Here is a 23,612-nt window from a genome sequence, read left to right on the forward strand (position 1 = left end):
ATGTCCATTGTCAACAAAGGATGAGATCCTGTATCTCAGTCTTCCCTAAACTTGGAAGGGAGCGCAGAGTGGGGAAGGGGAGAGAATAGGGTTAATTGGTAGAATATATTAATAGGAAACTTCATTTCAGAATGCTGTCACTTATGCAGTTTACAGAATATTCTTGGGTAGGGAGAATATTTTTGTTAAGAAAAGAACAAATTCTAAGCAATTCAGTTTTGTTTACATGTTCTATGCCAAGAAAGACATTTGAAAAGGAAAATGCATTTCTGAGTTTTTGATTTGATGCAATTGTGTTGTTTTTTGCAATAGCTTGGGGAATATTCTTGGAAGTAATACTGCATTAAACTTTGATTGTTGGCTTTTAATGCCACCCTTGGTTATTTCCACATCCAGTGCTAATGTATAGCTCATGGGTAGGCAAACTAAGGCCTGGAGGCCAGACCTGGCCCAATCGCCTTCTAAATCCGGCCCACGGACATTCCGGGTATCAGTGTGTTTTTACATGTGTAGAATGTGTCCTTTTATTTAAAATGCATTTCTGGATTATTTGTGGGGCCTGTCTGGTGTTTTTACATGACTAGAATGTGTGCTTTTATTTAAAATGTACCTCTGGGTTATTTGTGGGGCATAGGGATTTGTTCACACACACCCCATATAGTCCGGCCCCCCACAAGGTCTGAGGGACAGTGGACTGGCCCACTGCTGAAAAAGTTTGCTGACCCCTGGCTCAAAGGATAGCTAAGGAGGATTATACTAACCTTTAAACATATGATCCAGTCTGTCTTATCATAAGATCATAATAAAAGCCCTACTTTATTAAGCCAAACACCTGTCTAGTTCAGCATCCTGTTCTCACAGTGCCCAGCCAAATGCCCATGGGAAGCCTGCAAGAAGGATTTGAGTGCAAGAGCACTTCCCCCACTTGCCTTTTCAGAAACTGGCATTCAGACGCATTCTGTCTCCAACTGTGTAAGTAGAACAAAGCCATTGTGGCTAGCAGCCATTAGTAGCCTTCTCATACCTGAATTTGTCTAATCCTCTGTTAAAGCCATCCAGGTTGGAGACCATCACTACCTCTTGTGCTAGCATATTCTAGAGTTTAACTATATACTGTGTGCAGAATTAGCTCTTTTTGTCTGTTTCAAATCTTTCAACATTCAGCCTCGTTGGATTTACCCAAGTTCTAGTATTTTAAGGGACATGGTGTTTTTTTGCTGTCTAATTTGTTCACATTGTGCATACATTGTGTACACATTGTGTACATACATTGTACACCTTTATAACATGCTTTTTGACTTTTTCCTAAACACTTTAGAGTTAATAATAGTAATAATAATAATAATAATAATAATAATAATACCCCGCCTATCTGGCTGGGTTTCCCCAGCCACTCTCTGTGGCTTCCAGCAAAATATAAAAATATAATAAAACATCAAACATTCAAAAACTTCCCCATAGAGCAGTGTTTCCCAACCCGTGTTCCGCGGCACACTAGTGTGCCGCGAGACGTTGCCTGGTGTGCCGTGGGAGGGAGGCGGGCGAGTCGGGAGGCGGGGCGGCGGCGGCATCTCCTGCTGGATGCAAATCCAAACATGGCGGGCGCCTCCCTCGCTCCTTTGTAGGCGGACCATCGAGAGAGAAAGAAAAGGAGGCGAAAGAGCGAGAGAAGGCGCCTGCGCGGAAAGAGGAGCGAGCAGTGCGCCTGCGCGCCGCGGCGCCCGAGTGCAGTGAAATTCCGTGAAGAGGGGAGGGGGGGCTGGAAAAGAGAGAAAGGAAAGATTTTTCATTTTTTTTAAAAAAAAAAAGGAAGAGGGAAAGAAGAGAAAAAGCGGCAGAAGCTGAGGGGAAAGTTTCTGTGAGGGGGAGAGAGAGAGAAACGCGGGGCTGGCGGGACCCCTCCTCTTCCGCCACGCGTCGCCCGCCACCGCCTCAGAATCTCCTCAGGAACGGCGGCGGCTGCTCCCCCTCGCCCCTTCCTCCCCCCCAGCCCCCTCCCAACCCCCGGACGAGGGACGCGAGGCGGCGCCGCTGAGAGGACGGGAAGGCCCCCGGCGGCGGGGTCGGCTCGAGCAAGGAGGGGCGAGCGCTAGCCGGCTGGCTCTAGCCCGGCAAGAGGAGGAGGAGGAGGACGAGCACGCCGTCGCTTCCACAGCGGCCGCCCCACACTCCCCTCCCCGGGCACCGGCGGGGAGAATGACGGAGCTCCAGTCCGCGCTGCTACTGCGGAGACAGCTGGCAGGTCGGTCCGTCCGTCGGTCGGGGCAAAACACACCACAGCGCAGGCAGAGGCAGGCAGGCCCGTCTCTCCCTGCCCCCCCTTGGACCTGGCCGGCCTGGGGTTTGCACCCCAAACATTCATGTCCACCCCAGCTACACAAGCCACAACTTGCTCTCAGTTCGATCTGTCAAATAACTCACCTATCATTCACATAAAGAACCTAGTCTATCCTCAAACGTCAGAATGTACCTCCTCTCTAGCTTCCCCCACTTCATCTAGGCACTTTCAGCCCTTACTTAACCCACCCCAGCCTGCTTACTCTTCCTTCATTTGCTATAAAAACTAAATACAGAGAGAGACTGGGAGCTGTTGACGAAGAGCTACGTGTGTGTCTTTCTTCGATTCCAGCCAGAATATCAGCTTTGTGTTCAGCCAAACAGGCCCAGGTTGCGCACTGAATAAAGTATTTTATAATTTTTCATATTTCTGTTTACTTACTATTTCATAATAAAGTAATTATAAAATACTTTCTTTGTGTTTATTTGATTCCTATTAAAGAGAGTTACTTTATATATAGTCAATATAGGCACAGTTAATTTTTTAAACATTTTCTAATGGTGGTGTGCCTAAAGATTTTTTTCATGAAACAAGTGTGCCGTTGCCCAAAAAAGGTTGGGAAACACTGCCATAGAGGGCTGCCTTCAGATGTCTTCTAAAAGTTGTGTAGTTCTTTATCTCATTGATATCTGATGGCAGGGTGTTCCACAGGGCGGGTTCCACTACTAGGAATGCCCTTTTCCTGGTTCCCTGCAGCTTCACTTCTCTCAGTGAGGGAAGTGAAGTTGCAGAAAACCAGGAAGAGGGCCTTCTCGGTAGTGGCACCCGCCCTGTGGAACAGTTCATTGAAATTATGCCCCAAATGTTGTAACTGTTCCTCATTGAGAATTCTCCATCTCCTTGATCATTTTGGTTCCTTTTTTTTATGAACCTTTTCCATTTCTATAAAATCCTTTTTGAGGCAGATGACCAGGATTGTACACAATATTTCAAACGTGGTTGCAGCATAGCTTTGCATAATGACATTATGTATTTGCAGCTTTATTTTATCCCCACACCCAATGATCCCTAGCGTGGCATTTGTCGTTTTCACAGCTGCCATGCACTGCGTCAACATCTTCATTGAGCTGTCTCCTATGCACTGAAGGTCTTGTTCCTGGGCAATCACTGTCATTTCAGCACCCATCAGCATATATGTGGAATTAGGATTAGTTTGGCTACTTTACTTTTAGTCACTCATGGACAGTGTTGGGGAAAATATCTCAACTTTTAGGAGCCAGAATTAATTCTAAGGAACATTGGCTCCCCAGGAAGTCCATATTGATATGATCAGTGCAAAATCAGGAAAGTTGCATGTCCATCTCAGCCACACTATTGCTACAAACTCCAGACTTTCCTTTTAACAGTGATGTGGTGGAGCAGACATGAAGTGCTGCCACTTACTTCACATCAGGGATGATGTTATCTTGGGGCACTATTTGACATTTCTCTCCTTGCTTACATGTGTGCAAGTCTACTCAGAATTAAGCCCTATTAGGTTAATGGGATTACTCTTAAATGTGTATACTGAGGATTTATTTATTTCTTAGTAAAGCAAGTTGTTATGTATAATACATATACGGTAGTTTACCAGTTTGTTCTCAGACAGCTCATATGCGGAGGGGACATCTTTCCCCTAAGTCTGCCCCTTCAACTTTTTCTGAAACTACATTGAAAGGGGGAAGTGGTTCTTTAAAAAGCCAGGCCAAACAAGGATGGAGGGAGGAATTCAGAGGAAGAATGAGACAGCTTCAGGAGATGTTGGGTTCTGCATCAAATAAGGGCAGGGTTGCATACAGCCTCTGGGCCAACGACTGCCCATCTGTGTTCTAGAATACCAAGCTTGCTCTCTGCTCAGAATGACTATCCTCCCAATAAAATATATTTTGTGTGTGTAAGCCAGCTGGCCATTGTAACTGATTGGCAGAAGTACAGGTAGTTACAAGGGAGGGGGATTAATCAAGCACAAGAGGTAGCTTGGAATGTTTCAAATGCACACTCTTTATATTGGAGTAAAATAAAATTTAGTTATTCCAGCCATGCATGTACACACATACCCCACACTTGGGTTAATTGCATTAGTGACTATAACACAAATCAGTTGGATACTAGCTTAGTAAAATAAGGTGCCAGCATTTTGATGAAATACATGTGCTTTGTATTATTCAAATTGATTGTGCCTTTAGCATCCTTGCCTTTACTAGTTCCTAGTTAAAGACAAATTTTTGCAATTTATTTACACAGGCTTTGATTCTGATAATTCTTCAGGGGAGTTTTCAGAAGCAATTCATAAAGTCGATGTGGATGCCCACCAAAGTAATAGAACTGGAAGACACAATGGCGATGGACCAGTGCAAGAGAATGGGATCAAGAAACACAGGTATTCTCCAAAGCAGGCCTAACAGCAATTACTATCTGGTTCATGCAAATCATAGCAGGTTCTTTTGTTTGGACATCCATTGAGCAACCTTGCCACTTCCTGGCAAGAGAGGCTTAAATACATCTACAGTGGTACCTCTGGATACACACACCTCTGGTTGCGTGTCCTTCAGGACACGAATGTGGCAAACCCAGAAGTATTTTTCTGGGTTTCATCACGCGCAAAATTGCTGTACCATGTGCATGCGCAGAACAGGCATCTCCAGTTGTGAATTCCTCAGGATCCGACCGGAGCTCCAGAACGGATCCTGTGTGCAACCGGAGGTACCACTGTATATACACAACTTAAGGAAACGCTTCTAAGAATTATGATAGGGAAGGGAAGCAGAAGCTAGCTTACTTGTGGGTGGTACTGCAGCCTGAAACATTTATGTTTGGTTGTTTTTAACAAAAAAAATTCTCTCTCTAAAACTTTGACCTAATTATTTTTGAAAAGAGGAAAACAAAGCAGCTTATAACAACAACAGCAACAATAACAAAACTAGCAGCAACTGTTGGTTTTAAAGGCTGTCTCCCACATCATCACTTGAGAACACTATGGATAAATTGAAGATGGGGGAGTCACATCTTTTGGAAAGCAGCAAAATGAAGTTTTGTATGTTTGTTTAATCTCCTTGACTAAATAAAATGGGGATGACTCACTTGGTTGTGTACAGGCACTTGTTACTTGCCATATGTAAGCAAGTGAGAACTCAAGGCTGCCACATCATGTGAACTGGCCTGGAGTGGCCTTGGTTAGATTGCTGCCTGTTAGCTTTAGTTCAAATAAAGTGCTCATATTCTAGTCTAATGCAGTCAGGTGACCTTGTCAGCCTAATTTCACTGTCAAGACTTTCTCTTGCTTTCTTCTGCATGGTTAATACTAGTTATAGAACCTGCATTTATTTTACTTGTACGTCAGTCTCATTCTTTTGAATGGATCTTTCATTTCAAGTAGATATACCTAAGATCACAATCTTAGAATCAGTTTCTTTGTCTTTCCCTCTGGGTGTATTTAAAAATGCATGTAAGCAGTGAGAAGATTGTTCTTGCAACATCATAAAGTTGTGTGGTTTTGACAAAGTTCTGGAATCCTGGATAATTGATTGGAGTTCTGCATGAGTAAGGACTACATTGTTGGGACTTAGAAGTGACAGTTGCAGATGGATGCTTTTACCAAAAAGAGTTCAGTAGTGGTTTTAACCTGCTATTCTCTCCCCCCCCCCTACAGAACATCATTACCTGCACCAATGTTCACTAGGAGTGATTTCAGTATCTGGAGTATCTTAAAAAAATGCATTGGACTGGTGAGTTACTGTCACATACTGATGTAGTTTACCTGGTGCTTTTGATAAAATTTGCATTGCTTAGTGAGGGCAAAAATCAAGTTTGCAGATGAAAAATAGAAGTACCAGAACTGTTGTGGTACAATGCAGAAAGCAAAGAGTGAAATTGGCTTGTTCTGTTATCCATACTGAAGTACAAAAAATACATAATATTATTACTGCTCTTTGTTCTGGTAATGAAGGCAGTGATAGTTTTGTAAATGAAATAGCAGCACTTTGACTCTTCTGGTCCTAATTGCTAATTTTTCCTCTTTTCTCTCTTATTCCCCACCTTTTAAAGTTTTTTTTTTAAGTTTCAATCTTTTTCTTTACATGATTTTTGTGACGATTTGGTAGGTAGTCCTGATACAAATTAAATCCTTAATGTATTGCTCCGTGTCAAGTACACATTTGAAATATTTCCTCAGACTATGCTTTCACATTACATTATTTATGTATCTGTGATTATAATTCCATATTTTGAAGATACTGGTCTGTTACTGTGGATCAGTCCCATGAATTGCCTGATATAGACAGTTACCCAGCAGTGAGAGGCAAGCTAGCAGGTGATATTTAACAATAATATTTCTTTTACCTTTTTGTGTTTTCTTGCCATTAGCACACATGACAAGACATCTGGGGCGTGAATGCTTATTGTGATAGTGCAAGCTTTCTAAATTTTGTTTTAACCACATTCTCTGTATATCTGCTGCTTTAGTAGGAGGCTGACAGTGATTTTTAGCTGATGTCTCATGCTCCATTATACACCATGCCTCTGCATTTTATCATAGTTGCTCAAGCCCTTGTTTCTTATTCATATTGTATGCATTTTCTCTTGTACTGTTTAGGAGCTGTCTAAGATAACCATGCCCATTGCCTTCAATGAACCCTTGAGCTTCCTCCAGCGGATAACAGAATATATGGAACACACATACCTCATTAATAAAGCATGCAGTCATTCAAACTCGGTAGAAAGAATGAAGGTAATGTTAGCTATCATGCAGCTTTGTCCTTCAAATTCTTTCCATCGTGCATTTAAGATGGCTGGCTGGCTGCCTGCCCACGTAGTGAGTTGTGGGGGCTTATAGGAAGCAAGCTTATATGAATGTCCTAATAAGTTGCTTATTTGAGTGTTTAGCAATTTGCAGTAAGTATCATGAAAAGGTTTTATGTTCAGGTCACTCAACCACTGCAGAAGCAGCACCTTTTCAAAATTATTGTAAATCTGTCACGAACTGAGCTAAATGGCAGAATACCAGATCCCAGAGGTAACAGTATAGAAATTAAAATCCCGTAAAGGATCTTGTTGCTTTATTAAACCCCAACAATTTTAGCACTCATAATTTAGACATGACTATCCTCACAGCACTAAAAACTCTTACAAATATAGGGGACTTCCGGTTCGGCGCCAGCGCTAATGGCTGCTCTCTCTCCGAGCTCCGGAGAGAGGAAGGCTCTGCGAGTTCGGGTCTGACCCGCTTCGGCAAGCGGGGGACCCCTAAAATCACAGGAACGGATCCTGTGAACAAGGAGATTCGGTGGGCACCCGAAGCGCCCCCTCTTTACCGCAGAAAGAGCCTTTTTAAAGGCTCCGGAACGACAACGGGGGAGCGCGGTGCTGAGAATCGCTACCCAGCCCGCAGAGTGAAGCCGCGTCGCCATTAGTGGAGAGCGTCGATTCCCTTCCTAAACAATCTGGACAAAAAGGACCCGTGAGTAAGACTGAACCTGTATTCGTGTCAAAATTATTTGAAATTAGGCTGAAAACGGGGAAGGCAAAAATTAAGGAAGTCTGCCTTCCCCCGACTGCATGACAATCGAAGCAACGAAAGTTATTAAGCTGCATCCGTAAGGGAAAATTGTTCTTAATTGCCTGAATCCGACATTTGGACTTTGATCATCCCCTCCAGCTTGCAGGGCAGAGGGGAGGAAAAAGTGACTTTACAAGCTGCATGATTAATTTAACGGAAAAGGAAAACTTCTGCAGCCCCCAACCTGGTACGAACTGCTCATAAAACAAAGGAACACTGAACTGACTTTAAAATTCTTGTGAAGGTTACAAAGTGGAAGCTTTACTGTTTATTTGATACAAAGTTTTGGGACTTGGTGGATACAATTTATCAGGGAAGGCTGGGACTTTATCTATTGGGAAAGTGCTGCAATATACATATAGGAGCCTCCTGATAAATTTGTGTTATAAATACTCGTAATTTCGGTTTGCGGACATTCTGATTTGCTCCCTCTAGAGGGTAAACTGAAAGTTGCTACGCTTTGAGACAGTGGAATTTTCCTTTTGGTGAAGGCTCCTGTGGGAAACGACCTTGGGACATGAGTGGCCCAGCAGACGAGATAACCACGAGAGCAAAGACAAAGCAGCTACAGCAACTTAAGAAAAGAGGCTCGATCTCAGGAATAACATCTACAGTGACAACAGGACAAGAAAGAGGTGCAGCAGTCTCCATGGATGCAGTATCGCAAGCCCTTCTCAAGATAAACCAATCCCTGGAGAATTTGACAAAGCAAACGGCAGAGAATACTAAGAAATTGACAGAGAATTCACAGAAATTGACAGACTTGACAGCTAGACTTGACTTGAACACAGAATCTATAAACAAGCTTACGCAAGAGAACTCTGCCACACGTCAAATTGCGGAGGAAGCTAGAACTATTGCTGGAGAGACGCAGGAAAAATTAGAACCGATTGCCAAAAAGGTTTATGATCACGACGAAACTCTGGCATTGTGGGAACTACAAAGAAAAGAAAGGAATTTGAAATTACGATCAATTCCAGAGGATGAAGGAGATAACCTTACAGACTTTTTAATGAAGGAATTTGCAGATGCCTGGGAAGATCTAGAGGAAGACGAAATCCAAATTACAACGGCTTTCAGATTGGGCAGAAGACAAAATAGAAAGGTACCGAGAGACTGCTTGATTACCTTGAGATCAAAGGAGGAAAGAGATAAAATACTAAGACTGCATTTTGAAAAAGCCTTACAAATTGGAAATTCACCGATACAGATTTTTAAAGATATCCCCAAACATATCCTGGACTTGAGAGCTTTTTATAAGGACCTGGTCTACTTGCTCAAGAAGAACGATATTCGTTTTAGGTGGGAATTCCCACAGGGACTGTCCTTTGACTACAGGGGAAAGAAGGTTAAAATAAAGACGATACAGGATAAAGACAGGTTCTTGCATAAAAATCAAGAAGATTTACAGAAAGGAACTGTAGACCCAATTGCTGAGCAAAAGGGTGTAATAGACATCTTGAACCTTTCGTTTGGACAGAACCTTCCACTACCAACAGAGGAGGAACAACAATTGGGAGCAGTTGGAGGAATACCAGAAAAATAACAAGATGGCCCTGCAATTCCTCAGTTGGAATTGTAATGGGATGAACATGCCTTTGAAGAGACGACAAGTATTCCATATTTTGTACAGAGAACAACTGGACGTGACTTGCTTACAGGAAACTCACATAACTAGAGCCCACAGGAGACTACTTATGAATAAAAAATTGGGACAAGAATTTATCTCGTCGGATAAAGTGAAAAAAAGAGGAGTTGTGATCTATGTAAAAGAGAAATGGGCTCCAAAAATGATCTTTAAAGATGAAGAAGGAAGATATTTAGCGGTGGAGATACAAGTACAAGGAGAAAAATTTTTGATAATTGGGATTTACGCACCAAATGAAGGTAAAGCGGAATTCTTTAAAAAACTTCATGAAACTCTGATGGACTATTTGGATTACAATATGATAATTATGGGAGATATGAATGGTGTAGTTTCTACAAATATGGACAAGACACAAAGACTGATACTCACTAAAGATGGGAGACTCCCTAAGACTTTTTTTGAAATGACCGAGAACATGGACCTAATAGACATTTGGAGAACAAGGAACCCTCTTGAAAGAGAGGGAACCTTTTTCTCCCAAGCACAGATGACCTGGACCAGAATTGATCAAATTTGGATCACTAGTGGAATGGCTCCGAGGATTAAGACGGTAGAGATCTGCCCAAAAACCTGCTCCGACCATAACGCCGTGAAGATGGAAATGAAACTTACAACAACTGGTCAGTTTAGGTGGAGAATGAATGACACCCTGTTTCGAGATAGAGAATTCCACTTGAAGGCCCAAAAAACTTTAAAGGACTATTTCGAAATCAATCTAAGGGGCAATGTGGAAAAAAGAGTGGTCTGGGACGCAAGCAAAGCTGTGATGCGAGGGTTTTTGATTCAACAAAACTCAATAAAGAGGAGAAGGCAGAATGAGAAAAGAGAAAAAATTTTGGAAAAGATAAAAGAAGGAGAGAGAAAATTAAGGTCAAAACCAAAGTCCCAGGAGATTTTGAGGGAGATTAAATTATATCAAACACAATATATGGAATTGATGAACCAAGAGATAGAGTGGAAAATAAAGCAAATGAGACAAAAGTCATTTGAGTCGGCAGATAAATGTGGCAAGCTTTTGGCATGGCAACTTAAGAAAAGACAGAAATTAAATACAGTTACAAGTTTAGAAGTGGATGGAAGGACCATATCTAAACCAAATGAAATAAGAAACTGTTTCGTGAGTTATTTTAAAAAACTCTATTCTCAAGGAGCACAAAATGAAGAAGATATAGATAAATTCCTTAACAAATATGGATTACAAAAAATCTCCCCTCAAAGTAAGGTGGACTTAAACCAGAGAATATCAGAACAAGAGATAGAGGGTGCCATTCAGGACATGCAATTGGGCAAATCTCCAGGACCAGATGGCTTGACTTCCAGATATTACAAATCGCTAAAGGAATGGCTGATTCAACCGTTAAAGGATGTCTGTAATGAGATCTTAGAGGGAAAAAAGGCACCCGAATCGTGGAAGGAAGCATATATTTCACTCATACCAAAGACAGAGACTGAAAAGACTCAATTGAAGAACTACCGCCCAATCTCGTTACTCAATGTGGATTACAAAATTTTTGCAGACATTTTAGCAAAAAGATTTAAAAGAGTATTGATGGAAAAGATCCACAGAGACCAAGCAGGCTTTCTCCCAAAGAGACACCTCTTAGACAATGTTAGGATTATAATAGACATTTTGGAAAAGTTAGAGGTGAATATAAACACCAAAGCAGTTTTGATATTTGTGGACGCGGAGAAAGCCTTTGACAACATTTCTTGGAGTTTTATGAAAAAGAATCTTCATGGGATGGGGGTAGGACAAGGTTTTGAGAATGGTGTGGGTGCAATATACTCTGAACAAAAAGCTAAGTTGATTGTAAATAATGTGATAACAGAGGAACTTAAGATAGAAAAAGGAACACGACAGGGATGCCCAATTTCCCCATTGCTTTTTGTTTCTGTCCTGGAGGTTTTGCTGAATATGATTAGAAATGACCAGCAGGTTAAAGGGGTACAGGTCGGAGCAAAACATTACAAGTTAAGGGCTTTCGCAGATGATTTAGTCCTGACTTTACAAGAGCCATACACTAGTACGAAAAAGGTGTTGGAGATAATCCAACAATTTGGCCAGGTAGCCGGATTTAAGTTGAATAAACAAAAAACTAAAGTCCTAGGGAAAAATTTGACAGATATAGAAAAGAACAAGTTTCAAGAAGAGACGGGTTTGACGGTGACTAAGAAGGTGAAATACCTAGGGGTTAACCTAACATCTAAAAATTTGAATTTGTATAAGGACAACTATGAAAAATGTTGGACAGAAATCAAAAAAGATCTAGAAATATGGTCAAACTTGAGATTATCAATGTTAGGCCGAATTGCAGTAATTAAGATGAATGTATTGCCTAGAATGTTATTTTTGTTTCAAACTTTGCAAATACTTGACAAGATGGACTGTTTCAAGAGGTGGCAGAAAGATATCGCGAAATTTGTCTGGCAGGGCAAAAAGCCCAGGATAAAATATAAAATATTAACAGATGCAAAAGAAAGAGGGGGATTTGCCCTGCCGGACTTAAAATTGTATTATGAAGCAGCAGCATTCTGCTGGCTGAAAGAGTGGATGCTCCTCGAGAATACAGATATCTTGGACTTAGAAGGTTTTAATAATGCATTTGGTTGGCATGCATATCTATGGTATGATAAAATTAAAGTGCATAGTGCCTTTAAAAATCACATTGTAAGGAAAGCGCTGTTCAATGTTTGGATGAGATATAAAGACTTGCTGGAAAATAAAACCCCTAGATGGTTGTCACCTTTAGAGGCGAAGGCCCACAAGAAACTCAATATGGAGGTCGGATGGCCAAAGTATTGTGAGATTCTAGAACAAGATGGAGAGAGACTGAAACTAAAGAGCCATGAAAACCTAAAACCCAAAGTACAAGATTGGCTCCACTATTACCAAATAACGGAGGTTTTTAAACAAGACAGGAAAATTGGCTTCCAGGTGGAAAAATCAAAACTTGAGACAGAATTGTTAGAACCCAATACTAAGAATCTGTCAAGAATGTATAACTTGCTGTTAAAATGGAATACACAAGATGAAGTAGTTAAATCAGCCATGATTAAATGGGCACAGGACATCGGTCATAATATAATGTCAGCTGACTGGGAAAGGTTGTGGAACACCGGAATTAAATTTACGGCATGTAGTGCCTTAAAGGAAAATGTAATGAAAATGGTTTACAGGTGGTACATGACCCCAGTCAAGCTGGCAAAAATTTATCATTTGTCCGACAATAAATGTTGGAAATGTAAAGAAACTGAAGGTACTTTTTATCATCTTTGGTGGACGTGCCCGAAGATTAAGGTCTTTTGGGAGATGATATACAATGAAATGAAAAAGGTATTTAAATATACCTTTCTTAAGAAACCAGAGGCCTTTCTCTTGGGCATTGTCGGCCAATTGGTGCAAAAAAAAGATAGAACTTTCTTTATGTATGCAACAACAGCAGCAAGAATATTGATAGCAAAGTATTGGAAGACACAAGATCTACCCACCGTGGAAGAATGGCAGATGAAAGTGATCGACTACATGACTTTGGCGGAAATGACGAGCAGAATTCGAGACCAGGGGAAGGAGACTGCGGAAGAAGATTGGAAGAAATTCAAGATTTATCTTAAGGACCATTATAAACTTGAGGAAGTTTAGAATGTCGAGATTCGACAGAGATAAAGGGTTGCAGTAATATAAGATTAGAATAAGAAAGGACTATAATAAATTAGAGTTGGAAAAATATGTATAAGTTGCTGTAAAATTTGGACATGAGGATGCAGAAAGGGGAGGTATGGGGAAGTCCGAGGAAAGAAGTCTACGAAATGACATTATGAAACCACACTTCTTTGTTTGTTTGTTTTTTTTTGTGTTTGTTTGTTATAAAAACTTTTGTAAAACTAATAAAAAATATTATAAAAAAAAAAAAAAAACTCTTACAAATATAGAGGTTAAATGCACCTAAGTCATGGTGACACCAGGTGATGAATCCACTTGTCAAATTGGATCAAACTCTTGACACTTGGGGAAGCAAAAGGTCCAGCTGGAAGAGGTTCCTCACCTGTGGCTTAGAGAGAAGATTTCATCTCCAGAAGCAATTGGTCTTTTTTGTTTAGGGAACATTTAAACACCATTTGAGAATAGTAAAGGAAAAGTTATTACAGCATATAAAAATCATAATTGCCCATTTGGGATTGCCTTTTGTTTTACATTAAGATTCCTTACCACTATGCTTTTTGCAGGCTGTTGCTGCTTTTGCAGTTTCTGCTGTAGCCTCTCAGTGGGAGAGAACTGGCAAACCCTTTAACCCTCTTCTTGGAGAAACATACGAATTAATCAGGTGAGAATACCAACTTTGTCAGAGTCTTGTTTTTCCTTTGAGATATACACATTCTAACTTGCTTGAACAAAATGGGTTTTTCTAGGAGTGTAAAGTCTGCTTGGTCTTTGTTAATGTAAACTATTTCAAATGTTAGCCAAAACTCTCTGATCTGTATCAGATATGCTGTTTGACCAGCCATCTAGTTGTTTAGAAATTGTGCAAAATATGAATGTTAAGAAGATTTTCTTGAGGTATAAAGAGGGTGCTCAGGAGGGCCCCAGACTATTGGGGCTGCTTATGAACTACACCATAATCTCCTACTGGAATCTTTACTGTCCTTTTATGGCATTTCTGTATGGGCTCTGGAGTGGGGGATTTTTTGAAATCCCAGTCCCCATGTTGACTACACGCAGGCTTCTCTAGCACTACATTGTTTAGCTGATGGTGTGGATAAACATGGATGAAGGGTGTGGAAAACCAAGTGAAAAGGGGTTGTATCCATTGTTGTGCTCCACACCTTGGTAGTGGGGGTAAGAGATAAGGGAGAAAGTCCCATTGCTCAAGCAAAAATCCTTGCATGTCCCAGATCTTAGGGGCAAAGGCAGTTTCGGAGCCCCCTATGTTTTTTTAGAGGGAGGCTGGCTCCCTCAATGTTTAGAGGGCATTCGGCTCTTCAGGATGTCACACCGGGCCCACTCAGTGAACTCTGATTGGCAGGGTGCAATACCGCCCAAAATATTTGCGTGTGTATGTGATAGTACGTTGTGTTGTTTTATATTCAAGTGCCAAGCCAAGAATGCCATAAATTCCCATGTAGACATGTTTCTGTTGTATTAATGGTATTATATAGTTTGCTGGTGATGATATTGGTACTTAATACTCAAGTATCTACCTCATCACAGTGCTTAAAAAGGTTTATCTACTAATAAGTAACATGGGTAGTGGGGCAGAGTTATTTCCAGCTGTTGTAGGGGAGAGCAGTTGGATTGTACAGCAGTAATTCAGAACTGGTATTCTGTCTCATTTATACTGATCATTGCCTTTTCTTCTTTGTAGGGAGGATTTAGGATTTAGGTTTATTTCTGAACAAGTCAGTCATCACCCACCTATCAGTGCTTTTTATTCAGAAGGCTTAAACCAAGACTTCATTTTTCACGGATCAATTTACCCTAAACTGAAGTTCTGGGGGAAGAGTGTAGAAGCAGAGCCACGGGGAACAATAACATTGGAACTCCTAAAGTATGTATATATATTTTCTCTTGTTACCTATGTATGACCTCCAAACTGTCTCATGTAAATGCATAGTGTATTGTGATCTTTCTCTGGTTTGCATAGGCCTGTGAGTAGTTGAGCTTAGGTAATTTGAGGGGTTTTTTGCAGTGTACTAGGAGATGAAACACATATACATAAATTACAGTGTGTGAATTAGTTGAGACTTCTGCAGATGATGACACAATCACATGACTTCAACATTTGGGCCTCATTCCCTACCCCTCAACCCTTAGGCAGTTGGCATTTACTGAAACAAAAAAAGTGAATTCTTCTGCTTCTTAAACTGTTATGAGATATGTGATCAAGAGCTCTGCTGTATTATGGATGACACAAAGTTATCGCTGTCCTGGACTTGGATAACAACTGGTTCAAAATAGGCATCAATTGATTTAACAGTTTGGTGGTTTGCTTTGTTGAATATCAATAAGAAAATACAAAGGACAAACAGATAAGTCTGAGCACTGCTGGGATACAAAAGATAATAAACTACTGAGATGCTTGACATACATGGAAAACAGAATTTAGAAATGATACTTTATGTAATAGCTAAAGTCAAAATAGAAAATATAGACGAGCTTAAGAGCCAAACAGCAAGTATTTCTGTACAGAAATCTATTTGTCTCAAGAGCACGTTTTACAGTTTAAGCATTCAATACTCAGATTTAAACCCTCACATGCTACCTGTATGTTGTTGCTGAAATCAATATTCCAGCCATATTTATTGATGTTTCACACACACATTTGTGTGTGTGTGTGTGTGTGTGTGTGTGTGTGTGTTCAGGCTCTCCTAGTCCAGGAATTATTGAAGCTATTGCACCAGGCATAGCTGATAAAAGTTGCTTCTAGTCACAGAGGCTACCTGGGCCTCCAGTGACAAAGCTGCAGCCAAAAGCACCCCTGCCCAGGACAGGCAATTTGCCAGTTTCTCAGAATGAAGTTGTTGCACCATTTTGGAGGCATATTCCTCAGTATCAAAGGTCCACACTGCACATACAATCAAATGCATGTAACAGTAGCCCATTAGTCCATTTTAGATTACGAAAAGGTGCTTCCAGTGAAGGGACTAGGAAGTGATGAGGGGGTGGTTAACCCTTTCCTCATTCCATACTGTCCCCTCAATGCATCACGCAGTTTTAAATTAACGTGCATTTCGGAACCCAGGAGGGCAAATCTTGCAGGTGGAGATATTGAAAATGGGAAAGGTATGGGAGGAAAGAATTAAGAATTCTTTCTCCTTGCCACCTACCTGCTCTTGATTGTCCTCACAAGTAGTGATGTCTGTCATCTAAATGGGCATCTAAACTGCTGTTATGTGCATAATATGTAACTTGGTGTAAAATTATGAGATCTTGAATTCAATTACTGCATGTTTAGAGGTGAAATTGCATGTTGATTACATTTAACATGCTTCAAGAGCTTTTAGTACTAGAAAAGAGAGAGATTTGACAGAAGTGCAAGACACCGGCGATAAACACCTTAGCAGAAATAATCATTTCTGTCTGCTGATTTAACTCAAGCTTCTTTTAGCAAGGGCTCTCAGCAGATACTACCCACATATTCAGATTATTAAGGAACTTCAAACAAGCCTCTTTTCTTTCATTCAATTGCTTATTCGCCTTCCATCTGTTCAGAACATTGCACAATTACAATGACTGAGGGTGAACATTGCAGAGACCGCTACAAAAACAGATCATTGGAAAATGATCTGGAGCGCTTGGATTCTCTTTTCAGATTCTCTGCTTTTAGTGTCCCTGGTATCTGATTGGCCTTTCTTCTCTCCCCCACAGACATAATGAAGCTTACACATGGACTAATCCTACTTGCTGTGTACATAATGTAATTATTGGCCATCTCTGGATAGAACAGTATGGAACAGTAGAAATTATAAATCACAGGTATCCTTTATTTATTTTATTTCATTTGTATTCCCAACTCTTTACCTTCACGGAACTCAATTTTTGCCACTATGTGTCATTTAAAAACTGGAAAGTGGAACAGAGTACAGTGGTACCTCGGGTTACATACGCTTCAGGTTACAAACTCCGCTAACCCAGAAATAGTGCTTCAGGTTAAGAACTTTGCTTCAGGATGAGAACAGAAATCGTGCTGCAGCGGTGCGGCAACAGCAGGAGGCCCCATTAGCTAAAGTGGTGCTTCAGGTTAAGAACAGTTTCAGGTTAAGAATGGACCTCCGGAACGAATTAAGTTCTTAACCCGAGGTACCACTGTACTCCTATCTTACAGTATGTATAGATTAATGAATTAAAATAAAATACTTCTAGCTCCATTAAGTGGCACAATTGTAATGAAGTCCAGTTTTCTTCTTGTCACTTGGGGAGCAGTTAAGTGATAATGATTTGAATGGGTGTGCACTATTATCTCCTTTGTGTTTGGTAGAGATGTTCCTGTGTTTGAAAGATTTGTTGCTAATTTGGAGGCCCTTGTATGTGATCTGCTTCTGCTGAAATTTTTTTTCTGAGCATTACCTCCTTGACAATTTCGCCTGTATGGATTTTTATGTGGGGTCCAACCTCTCAAGCAAATATTTTTTGGCCCCCACGATGCCACTGACTTTTGCAGCAGTGGGTAAAAAAATTAAAATTAACCTAGCACTGGGAAGGGTGGAGCCCAGTGCCCTAATGAGAAAGCAGATCATCCCCTATACCATTGTCAGATGGACCATTTGATTAGCCGAAAGGACCTTGCATTCCTTGGCTAATGTGCATGGATCTTCCGAGGAGCAGCTTGTGGTGTTGGTGTGTCCAGTATGTAGGTGTGTGAGAGAGAGTGGGGTGACCACACCCACCGCTGGGATGTAGCCCCCAGAGAGTTGGCCAAAGGAAAATGCGGTTCCCAGACCCAGTTATAAGCTTCCTGTCTTTCGTAAAGAAGCCTGAAAGTTTGGTGCACTCTTCTTTGCTTATATTTCCCTTTTAATAGCTCTTGTACCAAACCTTTAGATGATGGCTTAAATGTCATGGAGTTGAAATTCATGCCCGGGGGGAGCAATGGAGATCTGTTGCCGTTTTTCACAAGACAGCAGCCACAATCCCTCTTGTACATGCATACCTTTCCATCCTTCCCCTTTCCTTTTTACTTGCACGGCATCACATTGTATCTTAGACCTGTTGTTGGAACTCTGCATGTATGGTTGTGGTGATCCCAACACAGTGACTACCGAAATCGTGCTGGTGTCAGGCAGAAGGCTTTTACAAGAACTTTGTGAGGATTCAACACCAAGGAATTAATCTGTTAACTACACTTTGTTTTCCTTTTGCAGTACTGGAGATAAATGTATCCTTAACTTTAAACCATGTGGTCTGTTTGGGAAAGAGCTTCACAGAATAGAGGGCTACATTCAGGACAAAAAGTAAGTCTACGTGCTTGTTTACGTGTTCAGGGATTGAGCTCAGTTGCCCTACTCTAGTTTGAGCTCGGCTAGAGGAAAATTTGAGAGGGAGTATGCAGACATACCTGGCCACAGAAGCTGATGTAAATCAAGCTTCTGTAATAAACATTTGTTTGAAGAATTAGTTACTGACATCCTAGGTGGAAAATGTAAATATAAGGTTGCTTAGTAAACCTGCAATATTCCCTTCCCTTATTTTATTTTACCAGAAGATACAGTGGTGCCCCGCAAGATGAATGCCTCGCAAGATGAAAAACTCGCTAGACGAAAGGGTTTTGGGCTTTTTGAGCTGCTTCGCAAGACGAATTTCCCTATGGGCTTGCTTCGCAAGACGAAAACGTCTTGCAAGTTTGTTTCCTTTTTCTTAACACCGTTAATACAGTTGCGACTTGACTTCGAGGAGCAACTCATAGAACGCGGTGTGGTGGCCTTTTTTGAGGTTTTTGAAGACTTTGGTGATATTTGAAGCTTTTCCAAAACTTTTCCGACACCGTGCTTCACAAGACGAAAAATTCGCTACACGAAAAAACTCTTGGAATGAATTAATTTCGTCTTGCGAGGCACCACTGTATAATCTTAGAGTGGAAGTTCAAGTTGAACTCTACAAAACTCTCTTTCCCCTGCAATTGTTTTGATCACTTCCTGTGTCCTGGTGGTGTCATATTGTTCATTTCCACCCCCACCCCCCATTTGTTGCCTTCTGATGGTGGGAAAGTTAAATACACTTTTTGATGATATTGAGATGCAAGTGACTCATCTTCCATGTTACAGAGGAGCAACAGTGAGCTCAATAGGATGTCATTTTTAGCAGCAGCTCCTTGCTGAGAGTAACATGCAGTTCTGCTCATAGTTTGGTCTGAACTAAATACAGTATGGGCTTTAGTTATGTTCAGTGTTATTATTTTTCAAAATAAACAGTAAGAAGAAACTTGCAGTGATCTATGGCAAATGGACAGAATGTTTGTGGTGTGTTGATCCTTCCACTTACGAAAACTACAAGAAGAACGAGAGGAGAGGTGGTGACCAGAGGAAACCAAAGCCGGTAATGTTTGTTGATGTTGTGATGGCAGGAGGAGGACTTAAACTCTTAAACTTCAACTCTTCTACTTAAATGAGGTGTTCCTCAAAAAGGAAACATTGGAAGGAACCAAACTGATGCAGTATTAGGTGGACTGAGTAAAGCTTATACTTGATTATCTTTGTGACAAGGGTCCAGATCTTCCAAATTATAGTGTTTTGTGAACTCCCACAGACTTCAGTATCTGCCTGGAATGAGAATTAGGAGAAGCTGCTGTCCAAGTTTAATCACATCTTATCGTCTTCACATTAGATTGTTAAAAATGAGAATGCTACTGATGCATTGGGGTTTTTTAGCTGTAAAGCTGTAAATTGAGGCTATGCTGTTCTGTGGCATTTTCTGTTTGGGCATATAATAAACCCTTTAATAGAGCCCCTCTGTGAACAATCTCAGGTTTTCATTTTGTCTCCCGCTTCTTCTGTACTCTGTGGATTGTAAATCTCCTGGGATCAAGAGCTAGATTTTAATGCACCAATATCCAATCTCCTTTCTTGATGAATTTGTGTTTTGGGAGTTACCATCTGTTATTTTGAGAGGGGCCCCATTTTTGGGCCCCAGCTTACATACGGTCCTTGGGGGGGGGGAATTAATATTTGCTTGTTTGTATGAACAAAAACAGAAGAAAAGAGAATAGAGGCTGGAATAGAATATAAAAGGAGCAATGAAAAGGGTTGTTCACAGCCCCCATCCCAACTTGTCCTGGAGTCCTGATTTGGGGCACCAGATCACCACCTACCTGGGGAACACCACCTACCTGGGGAACACCTGGGAATCTGGCTCCAAATCAATTCAGAGGCAGGGCATATTTTCAGTTAGGATTATTTTACATCTTTCCTTTTAAAAAACAAAACAAAAACAAAACCTAATTAACCATATGCTGCAGGTAGGGGAAGAAGAGGCTGTGTCTTGTCCTTCCCTGGCCTTGCTCTATATCACATTTAATCAGGATTTAAAGCCCTGATAAAGCATGAGAATCAAGAGGGCGGGGGCAGGAGAAGAGATGCTGTGTCATTTTGAACTTGACATACTTCTTACTTTCCCTGAACTATGTCTTTGTTTCAAGAGTGATGATCCTGATAATGATGAAGCAGATGATATGCCAGAGATCCAAGAGACTGTGCAAGTTGTACCTGGCAGTAAGCTACTTTGGAGGATAAGCACTAGACCACCAAATTCATCCCAGGTAAGTTGCTTATTAATTGGTATATTGGGAGCCGTGACATAATACAAAAGACCTAGATCAAGTAAGGTAGACTAATCACACTACAGTAATCAGACCAAAGGCCTATCTAGCATTCGGCTCTCACAGCAATCAGCCACATGCCTACTGTAAGAATTTGTGTTTGTGTGTGTGTGTATGAGAGAGAGAAAGAGTGAAAGAGAACAAACTTTTTGTTACTCTTGAGCTCTGCTACAACCAAATGAGAGAGAATCTATCTTGACCTTTGGACTCTGTATTCTTACTATTAATAGTGTTGTTATTAGATGTTTTAATTTGCCTATCATGGAAGGTTTAAGGAACACCAGGTAGAGATGGTTACCAGTACTCTTTTATATTACATTAAAAGTGTGGGAATTATAGGGGGAAAGGAAACTCTGAGGTCATTCCAAGCTGTAAGCAGTTGCCATGCTGCCTATTGATGTACCCACATAATATATGTGGATCAACCTGCCTCAAGATTCTTTTTTCACTATCTGTACTTTTTTCCTGTTTGGCCATAATGAGGACTGGTAGTACTATGGCAGAATGAGAGAGATAACTGAAATTCTGCTGATTTAAATTTGGTTATTAAACACAAGCTTTTCCAAAATGCCATAATGCATAAGCATATTCTTCAGTTGTGCAAAAATGCTGTGGCAGGTCGCCAAAGACAGTATTTCCAACCTCAAAAAGTATTCCAAAGCAACCAAACAGTATTGATCTCCAATACTGACATTTCACTTTGATGGTCTGTTCTTGCATCATCTCCGTACAAAACACAATAGAAAACTCCCTGTTTTTTGGACTGTTTCCTGTGCTCGTTCCCTGTAGCAGGGCAGACATCTCTAATATTGATGATCAATCCACATTTTGTGCTTGTGGACTGAAAGAATTCTATTTGGCTGTTGCGTGTTTTTAAATGGCAGGACTGTTGTTAATGGGCTTCCTTTTGTGCTGCTTTTGCTGTTATGAGAGATGTGAATTTGCCCCCCCCCCTAAAATAGAGATGACCTCTTCCAGGTCATTCTCACATTGCTTCTGTTCTGTGTTTCATCATCGCTGATTGATTGCCTTGCCATCTCTGTGTTCTTGGGCAGACGTTGCTTATGATTCTATCGGAGGTGTTTTTGATTTTTGGGTTGCTTTTTTTGGCAGATTCAGTGTTCAACCAGTTCATACAGGACTCGGACAAATGACTCAGCAGTTTCTCCTAGCATAGTAGGCTGCAGTTCTAACTCCACTTACCTGAGTGTAACCCCCATTTTATGAACAAGACTTACCTCTGAGTTAGGTTAGGATTGTGCTGTTAGCTCTCTGATAAAAGTAGGCCCTCTGAGGAAGCACAGCACATTTTGGAATGAAGTATATATGGGATTTAAAAGCAATGCTGTCTTCTTTGCCCCATAGCACAGGCGCCTGTGTGTTCTCTTCGATGCAGCTAATGGCAGTTTCCAATGAGGGGAGGGGGAGAGAATAAAGCGCTTCTTCCTTCAGTGCTTCCCCTGAGGGGATCTCCACCCAAGCACTCACTGTTACTTTGTTTAGGAGGAAGGCTTGCTCGCTTATCTCTGCATAGCACTGGTGGGTAATGCCATAGCACATCTTTATAGGATGCAAATGTCAATGCACCCTGACAATATAAACACATTTTCTTTTTGTTCAAGATGTACAATTTCACCACTTTTGCCGTCAGTCTCAATGAACTAGAAAAAGGCATGGAAGAAGTGTTGGCTCCCACTGACTGTCGATTGAGGCCAGACATCAGACACATGGAGAGTGGAGAAATTGGTATGTGTGAGTGTGTGGGTTTTAGGAGTGGGGCTGCCTGCCCGCCTGCCCATGCAGATTAGAAATCCCAAGCATTATATTCTGCCATTTTGCATGCCTCTTTCCTCTCATTTATGTTAATGCAGAAATTTATAGCCTGCCCTTCAGTAAGTTCCCAAGGCAGGTGGATGGTAGAATGGGCCTCTGGGGGCGGGGAAGTAGTCACCCACGTAACTGCCTATGGACTACTTAAAGCTTCAGGTTTCACATATTATAATAAAACTGCAAATTATAAAATGATACTCCGGAACAGCTCCCTGTTGGCTTAATTCCACCCAGCTTCGTCTAGTGATCAGGCTGCAGTGCTTTCTCCTTGATTCAGACCTGACAGTTATGCCTTTGTAATCTTGGAGTCATGCTGCTGTGTTACTTTTTAGTAGAGCTGCTTTGGTGAATGGGAGGGTGCAGCTGTTAATGGATTGCGGTGCTTTGCTTCCTGCTGGCAGACCCCTCACAATTATGGGATTTGCCTTTCTGGGCAACTTGCTAAAAACAAAGTCTGGGCATCTTTCAGCGACCAAGTTTCAGGTGGTGGTCTGAGTAGAATGAATAAAAATTGCTTTGTGAGCTTTCCTTAAATGTGTTCTTAAAACTATCTGGATTTTGTTTCTCTACCTTCCATTCCTTTGTACTTTTTCTCCTTATTTTATAAAGTAATCAGTCCCTATTAAAATGTCTGTTAGATCTGGCTAGCAAAGAGAAAGAGAGACTAGAAGAGAAGCAGAGAGCTGCTCGTAAGGAACGTGCAAAAGATGAAGCTGAATGGAGAACAAGGTAACTAATGGTGGAAACGGAAACTGGCTGTGCAGATAGGCTGTTTGCAGTTATGGCCATATGAAGATTACCACAAGTGCATGTTTGTTGGTAACATGCTTACTCTGAGGAGGGAGGCTATTTGTGTGAACAGAGAAACTAGATGAGGTTGGTATAAGGATCAAAGTAGTGTAGAATCGGTTTGTGCAGTCTTTTTCCTCCTCAGAAATCCCTGTGCCTTCTTAATTA

The 23,612-nt window shown here is 41.1% G+C and overlaps 1 protein-coding gene across 3 annotated transcripts in view; it reads left to right on the plus strand.

Annotated features, from left to right (window-relative positions):
• Window positions 1-23,612, plus strand: part of OSBPL2 (oxysterol binding protein like 2) — an 81,294-nt gene that overhangs the window by 54,047 nt on the left and 3,635 nt on the right. For all 3 annotated transcript variants that reach the window (XM_082226217.1, XM_082226218.1, XM_082226216.1), the window contains 11 exons: window positions 4,562-4,697; window positions 5,967-6,042; window positions 6,909-7,043; window positions 13,744-13,841; window positions 14,880-15,062; window positions 16,883-16,990; window positions 18,376-18,465; window positions 19,423-19,546; window positions 20,646-20,765; window positions 22,448-22,571; window positions 23,294-23,384. In XM_082226217.1, coding sequence (XP_082082343.1) covers window positions 4,562-4,697; window positions 5,967-6,042; window positions 6,909-7,043; window positions 13,744-13,841; window positions 14,880-15,062; window positions 16,883-16,990; window positions 18,376-18,465; window positions 19,423-19,546; window positions 20,646-20,765; window positions 22,448-22,571; window positions 23,294-23,384 — 1,285 coding nt within the window. The remainder of the gene's footprint in view (window positions 1-4,561; window positions 4,698-5,966; window positions 6,043-6,908; window positions 7,044-13,743; window positions 13,842-14,879; window positions 15,063-16,882; window positions 16,991-18,375; window positions 18,466-19,422; window positions 19,547-20,645; window positions 20,766-22,447; window positions 22,572-23,293; window positions 23,385-23,612) is intronic.

Source organism: Podarcis vaucheri (genome assembly GCF_965113315.1).
Source record: "Podarcis vaucheri genome assembly, chromosome: 6".
In the NCBI taxonomy this organism is placed as follows: Eukaryota; Metazoa; Chordata; class Lepidosauria; order Squamata; family Lacertidae; genus Podarcis; species Podarcis vaucheri.